Raw genomic sequence first — 26,925 nt, 5'->3', positions numbered from 1 at the left:
ATGTGTGGACACACATCTGACACCAACACCTTAGAGGCCAATTATGGGTACTACCGAGCTGCATCTCACCAGTCTATATTATGCATGAAAAACGAAAGGAGAAGAGTTATGGAGTTAAGGAGAAGAACCTGGCCATCTACTGACAGTTTCAGAAACTGAGGTACTCTAAGATTAAAGAAGAGATACTGCGGAAGCAATGGCAGTATAGCCACAGCGTTCTGTTTCACTTGCATTTATCAACCACAATCTATTCTTAAGCTCAGATGGTAAAAACTGTCTCCAAGGCCAGTCATCCCTGGCCTTTTTTTTTTTTCTTCTTCCTTCTTTCTTTCTTTCTTTAAGGCTGTTAGCCAAAGTGCTAATCAAGGCCATTTATTTCAGTTTGGGGAACTGGTTTGTTCGGTAAGCCTACATGGTCTCCATCAGTGGAGAACCAAATCTTAAAAACACATATTCAGTAGAGATCCACAAGTGAAAGGCATCCGATTCCGTTCATAAACGTCCAGCCCTTCAGCTCATCCACAGCGCTTGTGTCTCGTTTCTGGTACAACGTTCCCATTCTGCCTTCTGAGCATGTTTTTCACAAGCATCTTTATCAGCAATGCCTTATCAGCGATCGCTAGTCCCGCTAAAGTAATCTCCACCCTAAACCAGCAACGAACACTTTAGAGTTCAGAACCTCTGCCTAAGGTCGACTGAATCGACATGCATTTTTTTTGAGGACTTCACTAGCTCTCCCTGTCCCTGTGCATGGCAGTAGCGTGGTTTAGCACCTCTCACTGGGCACAGTAGCTGAACTAAATGTTACGGGTGAGCCTGAAGGCTTTGCTCTGAACTGGTACAAACACAGCCCTCCCGTACGGAGGGAGGATCTCGAGGAATTTGCCCCCCTTACAGGGCAACACACAGTGGACCTACACTAAGCCACCACCACTGTCCTCTCCTGTGGTCTTCTGGACACAGACAAAGCCTTAACTTGTGCACAAGAACAACGATACAGCAGAAATCAAGAAGTTTTAATACTGTCTGACTTTGGCCAACTAATATCCATAGACTACTCCAAATACCCACAAATTGACACTTTTTTCTTTAATCTATGCAATTTGTCCCCAAAAAGGTCAGACCACCTCTCCTATGCCCCCTCCCTGCCAATCCAAATGACTGATGTGGATGGTAGGTGGCTACAGACAAGACCAAAGCTGAGGGCAACGTGCTACAACCCGCTGAGTTGTGGCAGACACCGAACATACCGTCCTGTAACAATTTGCTTTAAAAATTAAAGCAAAGACCCAGCAAGAACGTAGTTACTCACGGACTGAACGCAGAACTTGCGAATGGTGTAGTCCACGAGGACGATACAATCTTCCACTGACACGCGGATACTTCCGTAGGTCCAGCACCCTTGATCAGGCCAATACTGATAACATTTGTCCTGCATAAACACACAGTCAGTTTTATAACACTGAGACCAATTTCCTTACTGGTCACACAGAGAATAATACAGTTATTTGAAAATAACGTACATAAGTCTGTACCGGAGTATATAGAGTTTAATTATCTGACACAATGCAACTTTAACACTTTGCTCAGACTATTGATGCTTTTATTTATGCAGAGAAGGGTAAGAATAGCTTTGGAGTTTTTTTTAAACCAGACAGACCCGAACAACTTTTTTTTTTTTTTTTGGCTTGGGGGCTTTTCGGATAGTAGAGAGAGGACTTTTTGATACCTCGACCCTTTATTTTTAAGCTTTAGGTGCAGTTAGTGAGAAACGTAAGGTAGTCCTCGTGTAGGAGTCATCAGGAACATCAAGTTTTAGCAGCTCTGGCCTCTCATATTAGAAACGCACTCTTATTATAGACCGCCTGTGCTGTTTGAGCTTGGTATGGCAATACTACAATTACAGTAAAATAAAGCAGGAGCACCACCTCGAGTAGACAAAAAAGGAATGTCTTTCCTCATAACTGCTCTCAGCTCAGAGTCTCTCGATTATCTTTTCTTTCTTGTTGTAAAAAAATGCACAAAACAGTTATAAAAGCACACCTGCAAACACTGATACGGTATATCAGTTATCACAACCTCCTTCCCAAGGAAGGTAAACTACTGGACTTTATCAACATTATTTCACAACTGGCAGGAGAGGTCACCCTTGAGCAGTGGAAAAAAGGTAGCGTTTTCAGTAACTAGATAATATTCCCTCTGCTCCGACTCCTTACTTTCACAGCTATAGGGGAAGCCAAGATTGATTTTTGGGGCACATGTTTTTGAGAACCTTACATATTTCAGCTGAGAATGTAGCATGATCAGTGTAGCAAATTGTCTCCAAGTAAAAAATAATAATAATAATTAAAAAGCATCTCTTTTCAAAGGTATTTTTGATGGTGCATTTCCTTTTTTTTTTTTTTTTTAATTTAGCTCTTTAATCTGTGAAGCAAAGACGTTAAACACATTAGCATTTTAATAAGTGTCTCAATGCTCAGCCAATACACTTAGAAAGCCTAACGCAACAGGGGGAGAGGACGAGTAAGGGGGGAACGTGGGAACATGGAGCAACAGAATTACTCTCACAAGAAAGAAGGGTTGTTTCTTAATTGTTAATTGCATATGCCAAAAAAAATCATTTTGAAACATAATACTCAAAAAAAGGAATAATGTTTTAATCTTCATTTCTAGCCAAAAAAGCCTAAGTCCAGACTTCCTCGCACTGTGACAAAAAAAGCATTTGCCTTTGGCTATAGCAAATGGGCTACGCAGGACAAAATTACCGTCAGATTTTTCTCCTTGATATCTACTTACAAAACTTTTATTTTGAAAATTGAAACTACGCTTGTTAGCAGAAACTCAGAGGCGCTGAAAGGGACTGGGAAAGGAAGCGGTTAGCAATACTGAGGGCCAAACGCTGAGCTGCCCCAGACTGCTCCTTTCTGGAGCATCCCTGCTAAGGGAGATCCGCAATCAAACTGGAAGCTACTTACCTCTTTTCTTTCTTTCAAGTTTGTTAACATGACGATAACTGCAGACTTCTGCTCCCAAATCATCCTCCAGAAATCATTGACTGTTTCTTGTTTAGGTCCTGAATACATAGAATACAGTTCCATTTAAGAGACAAAAAAGACCGGGAGCATCACAGCTGACCTGCTGCTGCTGCGCACCGGCTGCCCACCCACAGCTAGGTTGGCTACCAAATTCCCAGCTTTTGAATAGACCATATATTCCTTTTAAAAATCCTGTTTTCTTTTACACTGTTATATGCAGTGGAGCTTCTACTGTATGGTGGGGGCTGTGTAATTCCTAAGAAGTCCTTGAAACACCAGTAATCCCCGTGAGGTCTGGCAGGAGGGCTCAGAGGGGACGACAAAGGATGATTTGTCACGACGCCGCTCTCCCTATCCACTATAGCGTGATTCTTCCTCCTTCAAACCCTCAGTAAGTGGTTGAAAAAAAGAAAAAAAGTAAAAGAAAAAAGAGAGATGAAGAAGCAGACCTCTCCTTCGCTAAGGAGAGGAGCAGAAACCTCAGCTCTAAAGGCAGTAGGTTACCGTACGCTCACTTCAGTTTCATTTAAACTGTCAGCTCTAAATCCCATCTCCTATTTGGCCATCATCTGCACCTACGATAGCCTTAAGACATTTCTAATGTTAAACAGTTTTAGTCATAAAACGTACACAAGAGAGAGATGAAAATAAATTACCTTGTGCCGCTATAAATTTATTCTTTTCTTTATAACCCTAAGGAAATAAATATCATGTAGTTAAAAGATGAAATGCCAGTGAGCGCTAGAAGACAAACACCTATTTAATATTAATTTCTAGTCAAAACTAGCAGCTTGGCTAACAGTGGGAAACTGTCAACTTACATCTAAATAGGATGCATTAATGTAGTCTGAAGATGGGACTCCATCTATTTGGGTCAAAATCACTCTGGAATGATCATCTGGAAGAGAACGCATTACAAGCACGTTTACATCAGAGCTACAGTTTCTGAAGCAATTCAAAAATACATTAATTCTTGGCAAGTAGCAGGGCAAGGAAAGCTCCGCTAGCAACCGTATTGCAAAACACCGGTCGAACGAGCTGCTCCCCACGAGCCCAATCCCGTTGACTTCACACTGATGGGTTCTGGTGTCTCTCAGCTTCATCTGAGCATATTGTTCCCAGCTCCAGTTGAGAAACTTCTGCCATAAAAATCTTGCTCTGCTCCCACCCCGGAAGGTCACTGGGACTGTGTCTGGAGAGCACCAGAAGCCCAAACTTGCCCATATTTTATTGCCCCCAAACTCACCTGAGATACTGAAATACCACTTTGACAGATTCTACTTTGGCAGAACTCCTGCTGAGGTTTTAATCTCACAGCACCCGTCATTACCATTAAAGAAAAGCATAACGGATAGCAATCATTAGCTAGAGAGACACCATAGCCAAAGGAACAGGTTTTGCCCAAACAAATATAGAAAGACCATTCGTGATAAGCGAAATCACATCACTGGAGCAGCTCCAGCCAAGGAGCGTCACCAGAACGCTCAGCGCCGCACGGGCGGTTAATTGGCTAGTTTCAATAAAAGGTAGCGTCTTACAAGGAAGGATGTTGGGGTATCTGTTTTTCTCCCTGTTTTCTTCCTTATTTGCCATTTCAAATGTTCCCTGCATATGTCCAGGCGTCAATGACTGAAAAAGAAAAAAAAAAAACCACCACACCCAAGTTAGTGTGTTATAACACGGCTAAACGTTAACTGCACGTGGCTCACCGAAAAGCTGCATTTTCGCATGATGTCCTGCATCCAACAGAATTAAACATGTTTTAATTTCTTTTTTTTTCTTTTTTCTTTTTTCTTTTTTTTTTTTAATAACTTTCCCTCATTAATCTAAAATCGGAAATTTTGCCCCGGGAGCTTTCACCACGGAAAACCAGTTCAGCAGTTTGGAAGGAATACGCTATTTTTCCATCAGCAACCGCAGTTATTCAGAGCACTGTCAGAAGGGGCGTTTCTGCTGCAAAATGTCATCTGCCGCGGTGACTCACCGGCCTGTGACCCCGCCACGTGCGTGCGGAGGCATCGCCCTCTCGGGCTCGGCTTGGGGACCTGCTTTTAGCGGTAACGTTTTTGGGACGCAAGCGGCGCTTGGCTGCTAAGGGCTCGGCGCGAAGAGCAGGAAACGCCAAACGTCGTGGCGCGGCGGCATCGCGCTCCTCCCGGGCTGAAACTCGCCCTTACGAGCCCAAGCTACGTTTCTGCTGGTAATCAGCCAAATCTGAGATTGCAGATAAATTTAGTCATGTGCCAAATTAAAAACAAGAAAAAAAAAAAAAAAAAAAGCAGCCTTGCAGAGCAATCCAGCGCGATTAAGAAGCAAAGAGGAAGAGGCTTCAACACGGGGATGAAGAAGGGCGATGAACAAAACCGCAGGCACCCAACGTGGGACCTGCAGCCGCACCGGGCAGAGCACGGCTGCTGCGGGAAAGCCCACGGAAACGCCACCATTTCCATACGCGTGGGGGTGGCGGCCGCCACGGAGAAAGCCCAGGTGAAAGCAAGGGAGACGGCTCCAGCAGAGGAGCTGCACGAGGCTCCCCGTCCACCGCGCGCAGCGTAAATGCACACGAAAACGAGAACAGAGCCTCATCGAGCTGCTCCCATTAAACTCCTAAAAAAACGTCCATGTGTTGGGCCGCCCCGAGGTAAAATCCCAGCTGTTGTGGGAACGCGGAACCGCCTTCTCCCACCCTCCTCCTGCTTCTCCACCTCCCGCAAATCCGGCCCCACCAGAACGGTCATTCTTCTGAAGCGCTCGGGAAGGGGGGAAGGACAACGGCATCGCGTCCCGAGCTGGCTCCCAGCAGCTCTCCCTGCTTGCCTCTCCTGAAACCCTGCGGCAAATTTCCCCCTAAAAGCAGAAATCAGGGCCGCCAGGGTGCGAAAAGGGGGAGGAGGCGAGGACTTCCCAGCTGCCACAGGAGAAACAGCCACCTGCACTCGGGGGGTCGTTGCGCTCACACCACCAAAACTTGTGACCGTAAGTAAAAGAAGAGAGAAAAGGAAAGAAAGAAGAGAGGAAAGGTTAAAAAAAGGCCACCAGTTAAAAAAGCAAGCTACTTTGGGCAAACTAATTAATTCCTTATTTGAGTGAAGCCCATACTTTTCCTAATTAAAGTAATTAATATATATATGCAGTATACAACACAGAAAAGCTGTATGCAAAGTCTAGAACCCCAGAGTTTATATTTTGCATTAAAGACGTAGCTAGTCCTTCTCCAAACGTAACGTCGTTAAGCTTCGAAGGTCAAGCAACAGATTGCTAACAAGCAGGCATCTAGTTCTGCGTCTTCCCGAGGAGACTGCAGGCAAAGAGTGCGATAATGGTTCCCTGGCTCAATAACCTTCTCAGAAACGAAGGGGTGAAAAGGAAGTCGGAGATCCCTGCAGGGCGCTACAGGACTTCCCCTTCGGCAGAGGCTGTTGTGGCAGGATTTCATCCCAAACTTGGCGGCGTTGTGAGCTTCCCATATCTCATTTATTTGAAAAGAGCTAAGGGAAGCGAGAGAGGACCAGGAGCGAAAGACACAGCTTGCTGCGCCCGCAGGACTCTGCGGACGGGCACGGTGTTCGCGTCGCGATCTCATTCCTAGCGAGCTTCAGGACGACAGCTCTTCCTCGTGCTCACACAGGACAACGGTGGAAAGCTACTCTAGAAGACAAGCCGCACTGGGGTAGATAAGCCTGTATTCTCACTGCAGTGTCCTCGTGTTAAAAACTTAAGCTTAAGCCCATGGAGCTCAGCAGAGCACCGCGCTCGAAGCTTAGAGCTTGCAACCAAGAGCGCAGGGGAAAAGACAGTCCCACAAGGAGACATCGCGGTCCATGCTTGCTCCTTCCTTCCCTAAAAACTGGGCAATGTCACGCTGGGCTGCCTGAGGAGGGTTTTGAGCTGTCACACCGGGCTGCAGACTGCTCAGTTGCTTCTACCCAGCTCCAAAAGGGGACAAGGTGATTCATCGAGGATGTCCTTCATCATATCCTGATCATGCCACCCTGCGAGTCACAGGGAGCCCGGGCTGGGCTGCGCTATCTCCTGCCACCGCAGGCCCGTTCCCTCCCACTCGGCAGCAGTCCAGAGGTCGAGGTGACGCGTCTGAGGGGCCCGAGCCACCCCAGCATCATCCCAGACCGTCATGTTTTCCACCGCGTGAACCACCGCCGCATCTTAACCAAGTCGAGATGAAAATTTCTAAAGCAAGTGCTAACAGAAAGGTTTGCAGACATTAATCTGGAAACGGAGGCAACAGCCTCGCCATCTTACACTTCAACAACGCGTCAAGCTCATTTTGCGTTGTGCACGATAAATGCAATAAGACTTGTTTGAAAGGCCCCAAAAAGGCGTGCACTCATATCATTTTTCTTTTGCTATAAAGAAAGAAAACAATCTTCCTAGTTGCCTGTCTTCATAAAGGGAACAAATAATATGAAATGAAACAACTGGAGGGTAGTGGGAGTCTCTGCTATTTTAGTTAGTATACAAATGCAATATATACAGTGCACTTATTAAGGATAATTTAGGCTTTAAGGATAAAAGCATTGAAGAAGAGAATTAGGCACATAAATCTAAGACAACTGCCTTCAAAAATCCAACCTGCCGCCTATCTTAGTCTACCAGTGCTTGTTTTGCTTGGTTTCACCAGAAGAATCACTTGGAGCCTAACAGCTTTGGCTAGGGCACGTGCCGAGACCCTGCCGGCTCGCCTGAACCCCAGTTCGGGCCGAAATCTCCTTCAAACTCACACGGCAGACATTCGGTTCCTACGGTCCCCGAGGGGCCCGACCCCCTTGCCTGCGCAGCAGCTGTTACAGGAGATGATTGCCCCGTCAAAATACTGCGAATTTGGCCGTTTTGAGGAGCAGACGCAGGCTGGGCTCTCAGCAGGAGGCTGGAGCTGATCTCAGAGCTTCAGGGTCTCGCCGGGCTTCTGCTCTCCAAAGGAGAAGGATTCTACGCAGATGTTAGGAGGCCGCCCCAGACGCCCCATGCTCTAGCAGAAAGGTAAGGGCTGAGCGCGCGCGAGCGGGCAGGACGACAGCCGCACGACGGGCAACACCGACGCTGCGTTTCGCTGGGTGCCGGGTGCGCTGGCGCTGCGGGTGTTTGAGGATTTCTACAAAATCTGCGTGAACGTAAAAAACACATCACGCGCTTTTGGAAGCTCGGGATCGCGATGGACACGGTGGGAAGCTTCACAGCAGCCGGACCTTGCTCCAGACCTGCCCATAAGCTCTAGCGCTCCTTGAACAGGCAGTACAGGCTGTGTCATCCGAGTCGCTAAACCATTCCCAGCAACGAGTGGGCGAGTTTCTCAAGATTTCCTCTTTTTCAGCTGCAGTTTCACTAAGCAAACACTGATTTTTTCCAAAGGGCTACGCTGAGCTCGACTTTCTGTCCCAAGTTCAGCATTTACAGGGTACATGCGAGATTTAGCATTTGCATTCAGGTTTCGCTGGGATCTTTTCTCCCCTCGAGAGGGCAGTGGCCACTCAAAGGGTGTGCTGGAAAGTCATGATAGAAAGTTGCTGGTGCTAAAGGGCACCGATTTCTCCACCACTTTCCTTCTGATACTGAAACAACAGACGCCTCTTTATCAGCTTTCCTGTTGCACGCTATAGAAGTGATCATGCTGGTTTTCGACTGTGTCTTTCACTCCCTTTCCCCTCCCGGGCTGAGGAGGTGCTCGAGCAAAGAGCACCCACATCCCCGCCAGCAGCTCCGGGCCACGGGGCTAATAAAAGCCACCGTCAAAGCAGGCTTCAACTACCGTGCTCCCCAGCCACCTGCAACGCGCGGCCGCTGAGCCGCGGGTGCTGCAGCACGGCTTGCAGCCGCCGCGCCAAGCCCTCGCCGCCAAGCGGAAAGCGACGGGGGGGTTTTCACACGCCGTCAAACAAGCCGCAGGCATAAATTAAGAAAGCAGCTTAATAAAGCCGCCTAATCAAGGCAGGCACTAGCTTCGACACCCCTGCGTTCAGCGCTGAAGTCACCGCTCCGTGCGACCGGCTTCTGCCGGCAGAGGAAGCGAGAGGAAGCGCTAAGAGGCCGGCAAGGGCCCTGCAGAAGGGAGCAGCTAAACCAAAGAGGTGCTAAAAGAGCAGAGGCCAAACGCACCGGCACGCTCCGCTCGCACGCCGCCTCCCAGGGCGGGGAGAGGTTTGCGGGTGTTTTTAAGAGAGCCGCGCGTCTTCGCGGCCGCTCGTTCGCCGGCTCTTTTTGCCCCCCTAAGCGACCCTCCGCGCCGCCGGGCGGACTCACGTTAAACTCCTCCCGGAAGAGCTTCCCCTCATCCGCCGACCGGATCCTGATCTCCTCCTCGAGGTTTTCTACCGGGATGGGAAAGTACTTCTTCGGGCCCGACGGAGACCTGCTGAGCAGCATCACTCTCTGCTGTTCTGCCGGGTCACGGAAAAGGAGCGTTAGGGGCACGTTTACAGCAACAGGCAACGAGCGGTTTCAGCTCGCAAGCTAACTGCAGCTGGAAGACGACAAAACAGGCTTCTGGAATGAGACTAAAAGCGGCGACGAAGCTGCTCAAATAAAAGAAGTAAACAAAACCACAGGCCAAGCGTCTTTTTGGAGAACATAATAAATTCAAGCAGAACCACACGCTGGTAAAATTAATGGTTTCGGTATTGCCGCCAGATTACAATACGGGCAAGGCAGCCGAAAAGACGCAGAGGAATATTAAAAAATCATCGTTTCGCTCAAGATGCTGCGGGCAGCTAAAGCACGTTATCGCCGAGCAGGAAGCTGCCCTGGGCTATATTTAGAAGTCTGACTTTTCCTCCGACTTATCGCGTTCTTTTTTAACCGGTTCTTCAGCGCCTATGTAGTGATGGGGAACCGATGGAAAGCCCAGATACGACTCTTTCTCATGTCACATTTTGCTCTTTGTTATGGCATAAAAATCTATAAGCAAGAAACTAACAGTTCCTCCACATTTGCCAGGCTTGAGTGTCTCCTGTGCCCCGCAGGAACGGCCCATGCCGGAGGAAAGCACCGAAAGTACCAGCACGTTTGAAAAATCCAGTGGAAAACATTTGCCGTTTCTGGGAATGTTTTATTTTAGGGCTAAGGGCTTACGGCCCTTCCCTGTCTCATCCCCTTTTTTGTTTCTGTATGGGGAACTAGCCCCTAATTTCACAAACAGTTAAGGATTTTTTTTTCCTTTTAAGAAGAAACACCAGAATCCTCTTAACACAAGGTCACAGTGGCAGAAATTTGGATCTCAGCTGGCATCCTAATAAAATACTTCGGAAGGGGAACCACAAAGAAAAATATTTGCTGTATCACAACCCAAAGTGAAAGTTGATTAAAAGCAACAACTGGAAGTTACGATTTTTGACACGGAGAGCGTACGGGTGCGCGCAGGCAAACCAACCCCCGGGAGCGCGAGCCTCCGCTTACCTTGCTCCTCCAAGATCCCGTTGGGCATCTTCTTGTCGCCGGAGCTCACCACGGCCTTCCTGTGCCGCCGAAACCTGCAACGCAAGCGACACCTGAGCCACCGCCGCCGCCGCCGCGACGCGCTCGGCCCCCCCGTCCGCCTTCCCGCACCACGTAATCCTGGAGAAGCTCTTTCTGTTCATCTCGCCGGGAGCCGCCGCGGCAGGAGCCCCGGCGCGCGCCTCTCTCCGCCGCCGCCGCCACCGCGCGCTTTCATTTCCTCATCCGAGCGCGGCAAAACGCCCCGCGCCGCGCCACCGCCCACCTGAAGAAGTAGCCGGCCGAAAGGAGGAAGACGACGAACACCAGCAGCAGAACGAGCACGGAAGTCAGGAGGTCCTGGTGCAAGCTGTTCTCCTCGGTGGAGTCTGGGGGTTCAAAGACGGCAAAGCTGGAGGCGCCGGCTGCCTAAACGCGCGTTTCCTCCGCGAATCCCCCGCGCCGGGACGGCCCCCAAATTCCTAACTTCGGTTCCGGGCGCTATTCTGCTTGCGTTCGCTAAAAGCCTCACAAAGGATTTAGGATACGTGCAAAGCCAAAATTCAAAAGCGGAAGATTTTTTCCCCCCCCTTACTACAAGCAATCTGGTTTTCAGAATGTCAAGTGGTGGTGGGGGGGGAACGATGATCCAAAAATGAAACTAAGCAAGAACTTATTTCTAATCAGAGTAAGTTAGCTGGGTTAATATATCTGGGGCAAGGTCTTAAAAGCCAACTGAAGTTAAAACCCACGCAAAAGGTTTCGCCTTACGCATCCTTACACATCCTTACGCATCCTTACGCACACCAGCTGGTTTTCTGCCAGACAGAGGTCACTCAAGAGCCCTTTGCAGGGACCTTCCTACGGGCCTTGCCATAAGATATAAGAATGAGGAGGGATGGTGAACCTTTCACAAACACTCAGAACTCAGAATACAAAAAACATGTTACAGCTAGCTTAAAATTACAGGTTTCAAGCCGCTGTCAGCAGGGGTTCTTCATTTATGCAATGTTTGCGACATTTCACTTTCATTATGCTGTCAGTAACCTTTTAATTCCAGTGAACAATTCAATATATAACACGTTAAAATCATAAAAACACGTTGTATTCGAACAAACAAAACTATGAGCCGTAGTCTTCAGCAAGAAGATGCTCATCCTGCTTTTTCCGAGCGGCCTAAGAAGTCCACGTTCTTCTACCCGTGGTGGAAAGAGACTGTTCCCTCCTCGCTAAGGAGGACAGGTAACGGTCTGCACACCCAGCATCGACTGCTCAAACTGCGTGCAAACAGCCAAAAACACACCGTCTCGGGGTGCTGAGCTTTTCCGTCCGTGCAGTAGCATTCCTTAGTCGCCCTTATTCGCACGTTTCTCGATCGTTTTATCAACGTCCGCCCTTCCAAAGCTCAGGCAATTTCTTTTTCAAACGGCATTCACACATCCTCAGCGAATTCCCCACCGCTTCTAGGGGTTTTATCACAGGCTGGCGGCGAATTGTGACACGGACCCTCCTCGCCCCTCTCGCGTGCCCCCACCCAGCTTCTCCCTTTGCCGGCTTGCAACGCAGCCCTTTCGCATAAACCTTGGCATCAAATACCCTTAGAACAGGAGGTTATAGCAACGGTGTCAGGCTACGTAATACATAAAAAAATTAGACGAGGAGCTAACACGGATGAGCAGAAAGCCCCAAACCGATGCACGTAGACTACGCTGTTGGCCGTCAGCCAGTGTCCCGTGTGCAGCAGGAATTTAGCTCAAGGTCCGAATGGATTCTTACCGATTTCCTCCTGGTTTCGGCATCTCGCTGCACCAGAGCGGCGTTGTCCACGCTCTGGCCACCCCTTCTCCCAGGGGAACCCTCCCCATGGTCCCTGTGCACCTTAAACGCACGTGCACGGATACCATGCACTTGCTAAATGTAAAAAGCTACTACTATTTTTCTTTCTTTAAACGAGAAACGTGCCGGGTTTTTATTTAAATTGTGGGCGAGGGAGCAGGAAGGGAGTTTGAATAACACTGTTAAATAGAGAACGCCAAAAAGAAGGGAGAAGGGATACAATTTGGAGAGAAAAGACGTGAGGTTGCTCACACAGCGTTGCGGGACGGGGAATAAAACCTCCTCGGTAGGTATAAATTCACCGGGGGGCCGTATCATATCCTAGGAAAGACGTCACCTCGGTCAACGTAACAGTCCAAAGAAAGGCAAGGCAATAAAATACATGAAACCAGACATTTAAATGGTAAATAGGGACAAAACGGACAGGCACGACAAAATCGTGAGCGGAAACCATCACTCGGCCGGGCTCAGAAAACCGCTGCCGTAGGAAGCGCCTGGACGCACGTGCGTCCGTCGGAAAGAGCTCAGCAAGGGCTGCGCAGCACTCAACAGCGCTGCACGCTGCACAGGCGCTAAGGCCTGGCAAATAAAGGAAAAAACTGCAAAAGGCAAAAAAAAAAACCCCAAAACCCCAAAACACACTTTGGCCCACTTCTGAAAGAAGGAAATTTCAGACTGAATATCTGAGAATACTCCAGGATTAATTTCCTTTTACAGCAATTTTTATTGTCCTGTGCCAAAATGCAGGACACTGGCGGGGGCGGAGAGGAAGGGGACGACAACAAAACATCTGAGTCACAAGGGAATTAAAAACCCCCTCAAACCATTACACAATAAAAATCCCCTGTTTCTTTCTTTCAGAATAACTCATGTTCCTTATACTGTATTTTTAAGGCAACGTTGGAAAACATTGATTCCCGACCAAAGGGCCTGACAGAAAACCTTGCAGTCACCTCTCACGCCAAGGCAGGAGGAGAAAAGTTCAGTTCTCCGCCAGAGCCCTGCTTCCACTTCTTCACGTAAGGACAGAGCACCCCTGTAAGGACCGATGCAATCCTCCGCACCAAAATCTCACCTCTCCCCCACCCGTTTCACAAGGAAACCGGTTCATAAAACCACAAAAAGTCCCTCTTCCTCGCACACCGACGCACCGCTTTCCGCAGAGCTGCCGTGCCAGACCTGCGCGCAAAGACCGCGCCAGGCACGGCGTGTTTGCAGACCGCTGCATTCGCTACCTGTAGTTGCTTCAGTGGCTGCACTGGCAATTTTGTAAACAGAACCCAAAAATTAAATGAGAAGCTACCCCTGGGCTAAGTCTTTGCAGATTCAGAGGCTGAAAGATCTCTGGCCAACGCAGCTGCCTAAATACTAAGTAGGACTTTAAGGGGAAACCTAAACACAGACCCAAATTCTTTCTTTCTTTCAGCATTGCTGCAGAAGTTGTCGACACAAACGTATGACCAAACGCATGCTGGAAAAGCAGGTGTCGTCTACAGGAGCTCTGCGGTGCACCACTGCCATGGGAGATCTTCCACTGCTGCAGCACAGAGGGAACGGTGGTCCACAACCACGTGGTCTTCTGTTCGCAGCCCATGAAAACAGTCATCCCAGGGCACTTGTCAGAAACAGAACGAGATACTGACTTCCACCTTGACAAGGAATTAGGATGGTCACCAGAAGGATGGCCACAACCCCCGTCCTGCTTCCCCCGCTTCCCGCTAAGCTCAGCTCAGGGGCTCCCTCATTCCCTTAACGCTCTTCCAGATGTCCTAATTGCTTCTTCTGGAGATGCATCACCACTTCCTCCAGGGTTACGAGGTTCCTAATTTCAGAACGCCAGTGCTAAAAGCAAAATCATCATCGTGACCAGAAAGAGGAACTAAGAGCGGTGCCCGCACAGCAGGAAGCGCCTCGTGATCCACCACCGCTCCTCCTTCCCCCGGCCCTCCCCAGCTGCTTTTCTTCACCCCTCCGTTTGTTACCTTGCCCGGAGGACCTGGACGGGGCAAAAGCCCGTGAGCTGTGATTGGCGATTAACACCCTTTTTTCAAATTCAGCAACCACAAGCTGCGTTTACGCACAGACACACAAGCGGTCCTACAACAAGTCTCAGCAACCTCCCTCCGACCACACGCAGACCTTGCTTGTGGGCAGCGGCAGGCGCCCGTGCCTCGGGGCTGCTCTTTGGGGCACGACACGCGCCTCTCCTTCGGGTCGGGACTGATCTTTCAGACATCTGCAAAACATCCTGACCGCCCCCCCCCCCCTTACGCTTATTTTAAAGAGTGGCTGTCGCAACGTCTTGACGCAGACCTCATCCGTCAAACTGCAAACAAAAGCGCGCTCAACCTTAAATAGTGCCATGCTATAATTACACAGCTATGCACAGATTTCTGGTCAAATCTGTCTCTTGCCATCTGCTGGTACAAAACGTTTCGGAGGTTAACACAATGTTGGTATACATACATTACTTTATTAGACTAGGGGATCCCTCATGGGCTGGAAACGTGACCTCTCAGGCCTGTCTCTGCTAAAGACCCAAGTCCGCTCTGCGCCCGGTTTTGCTCCTAGCTTGCCTGGCAGCCGTACAAGACCTCTCACATTAATTCAGGGGCGATTTCAGACCAGGTCATCTGCGGCCTGGGGGAGCGTGGAGCATCTCCCACGCGACACCTTCGCTCCGCCGCTAAGCCTGTCCACGCGGCAGAGGGCAACGCCGCTTGCACCCTCAATTTTTACCGCGATCGTCCCATGTCTTCCTGCAGCCCTCCTCACGCGCCCGAAAGAACGGATATATGGAAAATCGATTAGCTTTACTAATCTCTGCAGTTTCAGATATGGAAATGTTCAGCAAGCTAACCTGACTTATCTATGCATGCAGTTAAATAAACCCTATAAGGTTCTTTAATAATGGAAACGGGTTAATCCCCCCAAACCTGCAGGTCTGGCGTGCCGAGGACTAGCTAAGACACACTGAAGAATGGGAAGAGATCCGCATGTACCCACCGGCTGTTAAATGGCGCTTATTCACTACCCTTAAAAAGACCTTTTTAGTCCATAAAAACCATTTTTTGTTAAAGAATAACAACGCGGGCTGGCTGACACAAGGCAGGCGAGGAAAGGCGGCCAGCGCCGCCTCCCAGGCACCGCTCCCTGCGGCGGGACCCGCCACCGCGACCGAAAACCCGCACCGCCCGAGGGCAGCTGTTCAAACAAATTACCGAACTGCCGTTTCAAATGCACGAGCATCCACCAGCGCATCCCTCCGGCTTTTAAAACACCGAGGACACTGGGCCGGCCGCCTCCTTCAACGCTCAGTTCTCTGAAGACGCCTCGTTTTTCACGTGCCAGGAAGCGCTACAGAATCCAGCGGGACGGGAAAGTCACCACCCCTGGGTCCCAGTCCAGCCCCTACGCACTGCCACTTGCTTCCTTCTATATATTCCTGTAATATTTCTAAATTCTTCAAATATCTTCCAAGACACCCACTAACTTATTGAATGATCACTATTTAAAACAGCAGTAAAAGGGCATCGAAAGCTGTTCCATTTACTGTCTTTCCACCTCCCACCCATCTGATAAATTAATTACATCTGCACGTTACTATTCTTGTACTGGAAAAAAACGTCTGTGAAGATAGGCATGCAAATGTCAAATATTCACGGAGCAAACGCTAAAGAAATTTAAAAATTTGGAAAGGACTCAAAAGCTTTATTTCTGCAGCTCCCAGACTGCTTTCACATTTAAACTACATGACAAGTAAAAAAAACAAGAACAAGAGAATTCCGGCTATGATTAATATTGGATAGCCAATTAATATTTGAGGAACTAAGAATTATTTGAATGCTACTGGACAGTATCATATATAAATAATTTATTACGCATATTTGATAGCATAGACTTTTATCTACTTGCAAGATACCAGAGTGAATTAGCATTTATTTCTGCAAAAACAAACACACACAGTTTTGTATTTGTTGAATATAGCTGAATACTCCGAGATGTTCTTCCTCCAGAAAATGGCAGTGCAATAAAGAACGGAATACCTTGATTTCATAAAACGGAAAACATACTTCAAATTCACGGTGCTTTCGTAGGAAGCAAAATGGCTCCAGTACTGAAAATGGAGCAACACAAATTATGTATCCACGTTTAAAATGAGAATGAAAATAATCAATACTTCAAGTTAGCAAAAGTTTTAAAAATCAAGTTTGCTAAAGTTATACCAAAATGCAACAATTTGAGACTGCTCCTTTCAGAGTAAAAACCGATCTTATTGTTTTGGATCAGTCACCAAATTTGCATGCCAAAAGAAGGCTGGATTTGTTAGTATCCTTCAGCTCCTTCCATAATCTTTTAAAGAGTCTTCTTGATACTTCAGTCAGGAATCTTTATTTTTGATTTTAAAAACGTTGTTTTAGTTCAATGGCTATTGAAAGCACTAGCTAATCCTATTACCTTGGAACCCTCTTCGTGCAGCAACGTATTTTCAGTCTGCACATACTTGTCTATGAGACAAAATTCTTCTTCCCTTCCCACCACGGAGAAATGTTAATGTGTATTTAAATAATAATGAAGGCTTTGACATTTTTAAAAATTCAGTTTAGTCCCACTAAGCAAATCTAACTCGTATCACTGAAATTAAGATTTAATTAAAATATGGAAGATAAGGTTATTTTTATCTATATTACTATATATTCATACATACAGCACCATTTTGAATTAACCTTTGAAGACGAACAGCGTCTGTGGAGGAACTGCCTTTTTACTGGTTTTATTAAAATGTTCTAGGAAGCGATACAACTATCAAGTCACTTCTCTTCCCCAGCTCCTATATTCTTACATACGCAGACAAGTATCAGTAACTGGTTCTTCTAAAGCTCCAGACAAGAAACGTGGCACAGCTCATTTATCCAGCAGAGCAATGGCAGCTGCTCAACAGTACTTTAGTGGAGCCATTCAATAGCAATTTCATATCGAAAGTCTTAAGCAAAACACCACTAAGGTTTTCATCACTGTTATTATTATCGCTAGAGCCTCCTGGCTCCTCTAGCCCTACATCGCCCAGATGCTGAGTGCCACGCTGAGGTTGCAAAGTGTCGAAGGAGAGCAGTGCGCAGACGGACCTCTACTGCTCTCTAGAGCCTCAGATTTTGTTCAGAGCAAGATCTAAATTATTACAGCTACAGACCAAAAAAACCGTAAATGGGATCCAAAAAACCACCAGTGAAATTCTGTCCACGTGAGTTTTCAGACAACCTGAAGAAACAGCTCTTAAGTGTGAACAGCCAAATTTATTTCAATCTATGTGGGAGGGAGGGAGGGAGGAAGGAAGGAAGGAAGAAAAAACTCTTATAAAGATGAGTAGTCAACAACAGTCACTGAAATCTGTCCGACAGGAGCTGAGAAGAGGCTCAGTGTCCCACACCGGCCAGTGTCTAAGCAGACAGCCTCTGTCTAAAGACAGTGCCAACGAGCACCGTTTTAGTAACTTTGAAGGTACAGAGTTAGGTTTATGAAGGATAAGGAAAACGTGCAAGTGAAACGTATCATGCAGTCAGAGAACATGACAGCAGGATGTCTTCATGTCTCAAATAAAAACCTTTAGTTGTATCGAAGTAGCCCCTTGCTATATGGTCGCAATACGTTGGGAAGGAGCTGGAGGAGGGCTTGAAGCAAGAGGAGGAAATCAGGAGGAATACGGGCCGTTGTGGTGGACCGGGGAGTAGAAGATCGCCGGGACCTCGCCAAAACCAGCCGCCCAAATTAAACTACGTACTTACTCGTCGTTGCTGTTGTTTTCGGTAACTCGGTTCCATTTGGCGGTAAAGCGCGAACGAGCAGGAAACTAGCACAAAGCAGCAGGAATGAACAGGGATGTTCCATCCTGGATCTAGGAGCAAACAGAAGCACGCGATGAATTTAAAGTCAGATTTATATTACTTTTTTTCTCTCATTTCAGAACAAGATTACAAGCAAAAGCAAGCGTTTACTTCAGATGAGGAAAGTCTTAAAACCTGCTTTATACTCTCCCACCGTCTTCGCACTTAACTTTCATTCCTGATGCAGAGGCAAAAAAAACACAAGCTGCACGCATTACGAACGCATTAGAAGTGTTTTAAATGCGAGAACACGGAGCAAGCGTTCAGAGACCGCTGCAGAACCCGATTCTGCCCAGAGCGAGCAAGAAGCTCCACTTCTGAGCTCCCTTACGCTAGCTGGCTTTATACAGATAAATACGCGCGGACAGTTTGACATATAGGCCAGGAGATATTCCTCCTGAGGACATGCCGGTGCCACAGCTACAAGTCTGCAAGCTTTATAACAATTTACTGGAGCTTTACAAATAGGGAAAAAAAATCACATCTAGTGAGAGCAGGGAATAATGTTGCAGGTACAGAGGATTAGAGCAAAAGGTGCGATGAAACTGCTGCTACTTGGAGGGCTACAGAGGAATTCAGAAACCCCGAACTTGCTACGAATTAATAGCTGTAGCCAAACGACCTGGTGCAGGAATACTCCAGCCCCTCAAAACCCAGCTTTAGAAGATGTACGTTTTAGAAGATGGTCCTGGGCAAAAAACACGCACCGCAGCCACGGCTCTCTGCTTTGCAGAACGTATCCAGAAGGGGGCTCTACACCCCCTGCTAAAACCACGGCCGTGGCAATATTGCAGAACGACCCTCCCCAGGATTACCAGGATTAATTAACACATCGAACGCCAGTCTCCAGAGGACACTGTATGACACTGCTTAAAAACAGGCGGAAAAAAATCCTGCCAGTTAGTACGATTTACAGCCATTATAACGTCCTTCCGCTCAACGCAAAATGCAGGAACGCATTGGGAATAGCCTGGAAGCGTAGGAAACTCCTGCAAGCGCAGCTCACGTGCTGCCCCGACCCTTCCCCGCTGCAACGTAGGTCGCTCCAAGCGAATCTATTCCCTTGTCTCGGGCTCTTCTCTATGCATAGGAGCATCTCCAAATGCCACACAATTTTGCAAATCCGAACAAAATCTTAACGGTTTAAGGAGAAGCTCGGGAGTGCGGTTATATTCCTAACCGGTTTCTCCCCCGGGCATTTCGCAGAGGAGGTCGCCTGGGAAGCGCAGCCTACCTGGCGCTCTTCTGCGGCCAACCCATCGGGGACGGCACGGCGAGGCCAAAACCCCGCGCTCCCGGCCCAAAGCACGGCTTGCGCCCGCTCGCCCCGCAGCCTGCCGCCGGCACGGGCTTGCTTAATTCCGCCTCCCAGTCTTAGAGCTTAGCAGCCCAACGGATCTAGCTGAACTAGCGCACTACACGTCTTATTCGACGGCTTCAGTGCATGGTCTGGGTAGTCCTGAACTCCCACCGAGCCACTCGTGGGATCAGACGCTCAATCACACGGAGCAGCGGATTGCAAAGCGCCCCGGCATCGTGGGACGTATCCGGGAGCTCAGACGTATTCCAGAAACCGTCCCCCGGATGCATCATGCATTTGAGGCAGCAAAATTTATCAGAAGTAAACACATCTACAGCAATCACGCAAGCGTTGGGATCTCTTTTGCCTGAAGCCGTGAGCAAGCACTTCGCGTTTCTGCTCATGAAAGAAAAAAAAAGGATCAAAATTTATAGCAAATTTATGAGGCCTGTCACTGTACCGGAGCGAATGCAAGAGCCTGAACTTTGCACTGCTTTAACAAGCTTCCTTGATGACCGGCGGCCGGGGAGGCGAGCAATGACAGCAATACATAAAAAGCCGTGTGTCGTTGCGCACACGCATATTTATGCATCTCCCGTGCTAGGAGATTTACAGTTACTACAGAATTTGTTGAGACAACAAACCCACCAAAGAAACAGCAACATCTCCCATTCTCAGGAAGATCCAATGCCCTGATACAGTATGTTAAAACAAAACAAAACAAAATAAAACAAAAAATCAATCTCCAGAAAAAAACAGACTGGTAGAAAAGTACTGCTAAACAAGAAAGGTCAGCCACATACGTCGAAAGAAGCCTCTTGCTTATAAAATCAGAGAAAATGCGGGTATAAAACACCCGTTCCCATTATTACCCGGCTTTCACATGGCTCAAGGGCATCTCCAATCTGGAAAGCAACTTCTAGCTTGCCTGGAAGAAGAATTAGGAACTGCTTTGATAACTATATGCGGTTACAGGGCACTGGTGTCTACTTATATCCTTAAGGCTTTATTTTGGGGCTATTCATGGGTAACTAGATCAGGTACTTAAGCTTTAACTCCCTAGAATAATATTTTGGGTTTTTTTTGTAGTATAGGATTATTAGCTATTCTTCACGATCTTAAGTCTTAAAGACTTTGCAATCCACTTTGAAATTCCTGTTCCAATCACAGTTTTAAGTCTGCACTGTTACAGAAAACAGCTCCCAAGTCCAACAGCAAATTTCACAGCATGACCGAAAAAAAGAAAAGAGAAATCACTGGAAAATTGCATAGCTAGCTCAAATCCTGCCGCGGAGGCGCAGCACGTAAAACCGGAATGCAGCCTAACAAGGATTGGCTCACAAATCCCACGGGAACGCGAGGCCTTTGCAGGGCTCTTCGCAGCGTTCGGGTTATTCCCACTGCCTCTCCCATGGCACAACAGCCTCTATAGCCTCCTAAAGCAGCAAAAAAACCAACTGAGCATCCTGTCTAATAGACATGGGTCGCTTTTTTTTTTTTTTTTTTTAAGGCTTTAGTATGTAACTACGGTCAGGCCCCAAATTTTTAGGCTGGTGCTAAAAATAGAGATGGCGTAATGTTATTCCAAAGGACTAGCACCACCAGTTCGGAAGATTAAGAGATGTGAAGGCATTCTCATTTTAAGCTGATAAACGCTGGATTCACTTCCAACTGCAAAGGGTGAGGAGACCGCTCATAGCCGCGGTAACTTCACTTCCACCATACCAGAGCAATCATCAACATTAGCGGTAGCCCTAAAATTTACTTGCAAAACGCGCTTTGAAACTCCCCAACTTTGGCATCCGAGACATCGGTCCCATCAAGTGCAAGCACCTACCCGCGGAGACGGAGGGTAGGAGACCTCTTCCAGATGGGAAGGGCGAGAGATCTGCTCTCCTTGCTCCGCTTTTTCTCCTCTTGCTGCTCCTGCTTGTCACCTCTCAACTCCTAAACTCATTTGGTCTCACCAAAGAGACCTTCCTCAGTGAAGCCCAAGCATCCCTGGTACGCTCACCTACCCGAAGCACGCTAAAGGTGATGGTGCGGCCACCACGGCCACGTTGGACCGAGGCTCTCCGAGGAACTCGGCCCCCGAGGGGAACGGCCCCACGCGGACTGCACGGCTGTGATTTATCGCCAGGTCGACCGCAGCTACTTTCTCTTTCGCTAAGTCTTTGCGCTTTCCCACTGCATCCCTGCAGAACGACCTCTTAACCCATCAGAAGGCCATAAACGGCACACCGCGGACCTTGCTTGGTTATAATTTAACTTAATATATAGCGTGTGATGTCATTCTCGGTTAGGATTTTATTGCACCGTTATGTCGTAAGGTGGTTACGAAAACTTTACTGCTAAAGCACGTTAAGGAAAATTATTCACTCACATTGTTTTTACAAAAGCACTTTAAAAAAAATTTTCTAAATGAACACGTGGAAAATAGGCTTTGGGGAAGTCGCATGACGATGAATTCAGGAGATTTGTCTTCAAGATAACAAAGCAACCCCAATCAAATCTTTAACAAGATAACCTGGGAAATAAACTCTAACGTGAGCAAATAGCTTAGCACGCGCCGCAGAAACCAGCGCTAGGTGACAAGCGTGCGGCTGTGGCCTTTCCGCGTCCGCAGCTTCTCGACAGCCACCACCGGAGCAGAGGACACCACCCGGTCTCCAGGCAGACCTCCCTTCCAGAGGGGAGACTTGGACTTGCACCTTCAGCGCCCAACCAAATCTCAAGAAGTCTTGCAGAAGTTGCATGTTTTGATCTGCTTTAAGAATCAGGAACTTAAAAAAAAATAATACAATAGCAATCTTTTTCTTTTTTTAATGAATCCCTGCAATTCAGCATTGCTTCAGAGACTTAAGATGTCCTAAAATCTAGAGGGGGGGGAAAAAAAGAAAAGGACTTAAGGTAGGCGTTGTCTGCACTTGAGATAGAGCTTAGTTTACAAGGGAAAGGCACATTTTACATTCAGTAAGTGTTTAGACTGATCAAGCTGCCTTCCTGCAGCGGGGAAAAGAAATCTAATATTGGGGGAAAAAAGTGTGCATATACTTTTTTTTATTTATACATATACATACACACACACAATAAACACTATGTATATTATGCTACTCTCTATATATTATACGGTGATGACACCTGGCCTAACACAGGCGAACTGAGAAAAACACGTGAGGGAGAAAGCACTTGGCACAGATTATATACTAAAAATTTCCAAATAAGCTTCCCCACAGACTGAAGTTTAGGCTCCATCTGAAAAAGGAGCCCAAGCTTTCGAGCAGCCGGCGCGTCGACGCACGTTCGTCTGACAGCAATGATTCCTGATGGGAACAGAACACCTGCAATACAGCGCTTTTGAAGGAGACGGCAATAACCAGATTAAAGAACACAAATGGGAATAACCATTTGTACAAAAGGCATTTAGCGAGGCAAGGTGCCAATTAAGTTAATAAAGCGAATTTTCATTTGGAATAACGAAGCCGGAGAGCGCGTCCTGCGAGCGTAGCCGCTTTGTTTCTCGTCCAGGGGGACAAATCAGCACATTTGCTTTCGGCCCCACGCAAGGCCACGGCGGCGTACGCAGGTTTTTCAGCAAAAGCAGACGGGACCACGAGGCGGCAGCGAGGAGTATTACGGGGGGACAGGGGCTTTTTTGGGTTGTTTGCTCGTTTTTTTGGTTCTGTTATTCGCCACAATTAGATTCAAAGCAGTTGTGAAGATACGCTGTAAGTTATATTAAAAAGAGGACTGCTTCAGACGCGTTTCAAATAAGGAACCTAATGAGCGCTGGTTGCAGCCATCAACTTGGAGAGCTACATATTCAGATCATGAATTACACAGATGCCTTAATCTGCAGCTTCACAGCTCCAGAAATGAAAATAGTAATAATAATTAAAAAAAAAGACTTCTTTTTGCTGCTGGGCCGACCTGCTCTCAAGGAAGCAGTGAGCAAGAGGCGAAGATTTTAGGAGGTTCTGCTCAAACGAGGCAGGTCAGCTTTCACAGCACGGAAATCCAAAGCTAGGGAAAGAACAGGCGGCATCAAGCTCACAAATAAAAGAGAAGGAACCACAACCTGAGACAGCCGGAGAGGAAAAATACTTATTTCAGTGCGGACATAGAGTTTTGGATTCAAAAATAAACGAAGGTTTGGACAATTAAGCGATTCTCACCCCCTAATCAAACGCTACCGGATGGGGACGGCCAACCCCGTTCGCGCCATGCACCGAGTGCTGCTACGCGAGGCTTCTGCATCCCACCCGCGTCTGCACGCTCTCCACTCCAGAAGGCTTCCCTAGATTGCCTCGAATCCCAGAAACGTCATACTCTTTCCTCAAGCCAAGCCATTAATGAGCACATCACACAACGACGTACAGGCTGCTGTGAAGCACCTGCACTCTTTGGGGTGTCTTTCCAACTAATTACTATCTGAAAGCATCCGTTTCACCACATGCACCTTGCTTCTGAGGAAGCATCATGAGAACCAGGGTCAAAACCAACTCACAGCATCTCCAGGCTCTGCTCAATCCATGCCACAGAAAAAAGCCCGATCAGACTGAAGCAGTTGGGCTTTGATAAACACATCAGTCCCTTACGTGTCTCTTCAATGGCTTCTAAGCGTTTATCAAAGCTTCAGTATCTTTCCCGGAATTGCAGTTGAGCTGAGGGTCCTGTGAAACCTCTAGTGCCTCCTTCATCTCCTTCCCAAAATGCACTAAAGCGGTGGCTGCTGCCGTCTCGGGGCCGATACGGCGTTTGCACGCGCTCGCCTTGCTTGTGCCTTGAAAACAGAAGCCTTTTTGGAAACCGGGGCATTTCTGAGCAGTTGATTCTTCTCAGTGACAGGTACAGACGTTCCTCAAGCAGCACGGTGGAGGTCGGTGGAGAGGGCTACTTACTCCAGCGACAAACCGAGGCACAACGCCGACGGCCTGCCGGCAGCGGCAGAAAACGGGATCTGAAGCACCGAGTCTGGACGTCGCCACCAGCATCGCAGCTACCTGCATGCGCCTCCCCGTCACCGTCCCGGGACAACCTCCTCTTACCCACGTTCACGCGCAGGGCAAACTTCAGCCGCTGGCAGGCGACTCCATGCACAGACCCGATTCCCTGCAAACTGCTTCCAGGCAGAGCGCAAAAGCTTTTCCAAAAGTGCTTCTCCAGCTAAAGAGCGAGCTCTATTGGTTGTCTGCAGGATTGGAACCGGCATTATTTTTGCAGGCTCAGAGCTCTGGCGGGTCGATAATCCCCTAACATGCATCTCTGTTACACCACATTTCTACAGAAAGAACGAATCATTTGCAGTTTATTATAGTTTTCTTACCCCATACATTTTACTGTATAGTTGGGTTTGGACCCATTCCTCTTTTTTTCATGGCCACTTTTACCATTTCCTTTGGCTAACGTGCTCAGCTGCTGTAGCGGTTTCTGCAACGTAGATCCGCGTGCAAGAAAATTAAGAGCGATGCAAATTAGAGAAATGACCTATGGAAAGCAAGCGGCACATACTCTAACTTCTGCTAATCTCAAAGTTTATGAAACAGTTAACAGAACATTTCACATGGCATTAGCGACATCGTGAGCTAGTCGGATAATTTTTTATCTAGAAAAGCCTCTAAACGCAGAAAAGCGAGAGGCGGCCTTCCCTTGTGCCCCGCTCCTGCAAAGCCACCGCCGCCGGCACCGGCTGGAATACAACCCAGAAGCGAAACGCTCGCGACTTCCCCAGAGCTGCAAAGCTCGTGGCCCAGCTCCCGACGCAGCCGTGTTTCCTGGCCATTAAGCCATAAAGTTCCGAGTTCGGATTAAAGCACAGAAAATGACTGGGGTGAAAAATCAAAAAAACCCACACTAAATTAATGTAAATTATTGTAAAAGCACCTGCTAGCCACCACTAGGCCTATGCCACGGCTAGTTTGCTTTCCCATTTCATATCCAAATGTGTCTCTCGCTACATAAATATGTATTGTCTGTCCTTCTTGGTCTAATTTTAGCTAAAAAAGAGATGTGCACAGCAAGGCTCTATGTTGAATTATTTACTGTTTCCCCTGAGAGTTCACAAAAGGACTAAGTTCATTAATATAGAAACAGGGACAAGGAAGAGAGACTCGCCAAGCGAGCAAACTACTCTCTGCAGGGCACTCATCAGACCGTCTGCTCCACTGTCAGCAACGCACTTCCCAGAGTTTCTTGCACAGTTTTATAGGAACAAACCTTCAATCTTGACTGATTTAAAAAGCTCATTAATATCTTACACAGTACTAAACATTTGCCACAAATTCATTATGTTCTACTAGGTATTTACGGAGAATCTTACAAGCAAACACGCAAATTTGCATTTTAATTTTTGCCAGTTTCTAGTACGTGCCTTCTCCCAGCAGGCCTGTATTGAAAATTAAGTGACAAATTAGGGTCACCTTTCCCCGTGCCTTGTCAGCAAATCAATTTGTGCTGCCTCTCAAACAGAGCTCATGCATAAATTAGGCGGCCTGCAATCGATTCGGAGAGGTAACCCGAGAGCAGCAGAGTGAAACACCAATAAAATCTCACAATTAACTTGAGAAGTCGCCTTTTATCCCATCCCAGCGGCCCTCTTACGCCGGAGCTGCAGAAAACACATCGCCATTCAAGCGCTCTCTTCTGACAGATCTATGCGAATATTAGAAACTGGCTCTGGAAAACTGAAGCTAATTATATGCAATGCAAAAACGCATACTGGAGAATTGCGCGCAGCAAAACGTCCAGCTCAAGCGTCTTCAGCAGCAGGGTTTTTTTTGCAGAGGGGGGAAATAAAAGGCCAGGGCAGCCCGACGCCGCTGAGCTGGCGCGCGTTCGCTTGCCGAGCGTGCCCCAACCCCTGACGTGCCGGTTGGCTTGACGGAGCCGGCTGGACGAGGGCAGCAGCGGCAGCTCCGTGGTCCAGCTCCCGCCCGGCATTAAAAGCAAAGCGAGAGCCGGGCCTGCTATCACACGTACCCTGCAGCATTGGTCAGAGACGGTCAGGACTTCTCCCGCGCTCCGCATACAGTCGCTAAGCTAGCACGTGAACTTAGTTATATAAAGCAAACGCATGATGCAAACAGCTGCAACTCCAAGCACGATGACTTTGGGACATGAAATGCATCTTAATATCTCATCCGCTATCAGTCCTAGGCCGTTTCTTCCTCTCAAAGAGAAGACAGGTTGCTGCCAACGCAAAGTGCGAGGGATACACGGTTACTTGGGCTGCTACAAGCCCCGGGAAGGACGCTGGGGTGAGCCCACGCGTGCTGCTCGGCCGGCAGGGAGAGGGTGACGGGCTCTTGGCGGAAAAGAGATTTATCTTTGCTCAAGCCTCAAAGAGAAGAATTAGTGTCATGAAAGAGGAATCAAAAATAGTTAGCGCCAGGAGGAAAACGCTGATGCCGGCGAGGGAAGCCGCCGGGCAGGAGAACTGCCCCAGCAG

The 26,925-nt window shown here is 47.9% G+C and overlaps 1 protein-coding gene across 1 annotated transcript in view; it reads right to left on the bottom strand.

The window, feature by feature from the left end:
* Positions 1 to 26,925, bottom strand: part of PTPRE (protein tyrosine phosphatase receptor type E) — an 88,258-nt gene that overhangs the window by 17,241 nt on the left and 44,092 nt on the right. The window contains exons 2-10 of the mRNA XM_067300380.1: positions 18,080 to 18,189; positions 10,747 to 10,849; positions 10,443 to 10,516; positions 9,291 to 9,427; positions 4,574 to 4,664; positions 3,857 to 3,933; positions 3,692 to 3,728; positions 2,976 to 3,073; positions 1,313 to 1,432 (exon numbers count right to left, since the gene is read on the bottom strand). Of these exons, the coding sequence (XP_067156481.1) occupies positions 1,313 to 1,432; positions 2,976 to 3,073; positions 3,692 to 3,728; positions 3,857 to 3,933; positions 4,574 to 4,664; positions 9,291 to 9,427; positions 10,443 to 10,516; positions 10,747 to 10,849; positions 18,080 to 18,182 (840 nt within the window). The 5' untranslated portion in view covers positions 18,183 to 18,189. The remainder of the gene's footprint in view (positions 1 to 1,312; positions 1,433 to 2,975; positions 3,074 to 3,691; positions 3,729 to 3,856; positions 3,934 to 4,573; positions 4,665 to 9,290; positions 9,428 to 10,442; positions 10,517 to 10,746; positions 10,850 to 18,079; positions 18,190 to 26,925) is intronic.

Source organism: Apteryx mantelli, chromosome 7 (genome assembly GCF_036417845.1).
Source record: "Apteryx mantelli isolate bAptMan1 chromosome 7, bAptMan1.hap1, whole genome shotgun sequence".
Taxonomy (NCBI): domain Eukaryota; kingdom Metazoa; phylum Chordata; class Aves; order Apterygiformes; family Apterygidae; genus Apteryx; species Apteryx mantelli.
Note: the sequence above shows the minus strand (reverse complement) of the source record. Positions and strands in the feature narration are given on the sequence as shown.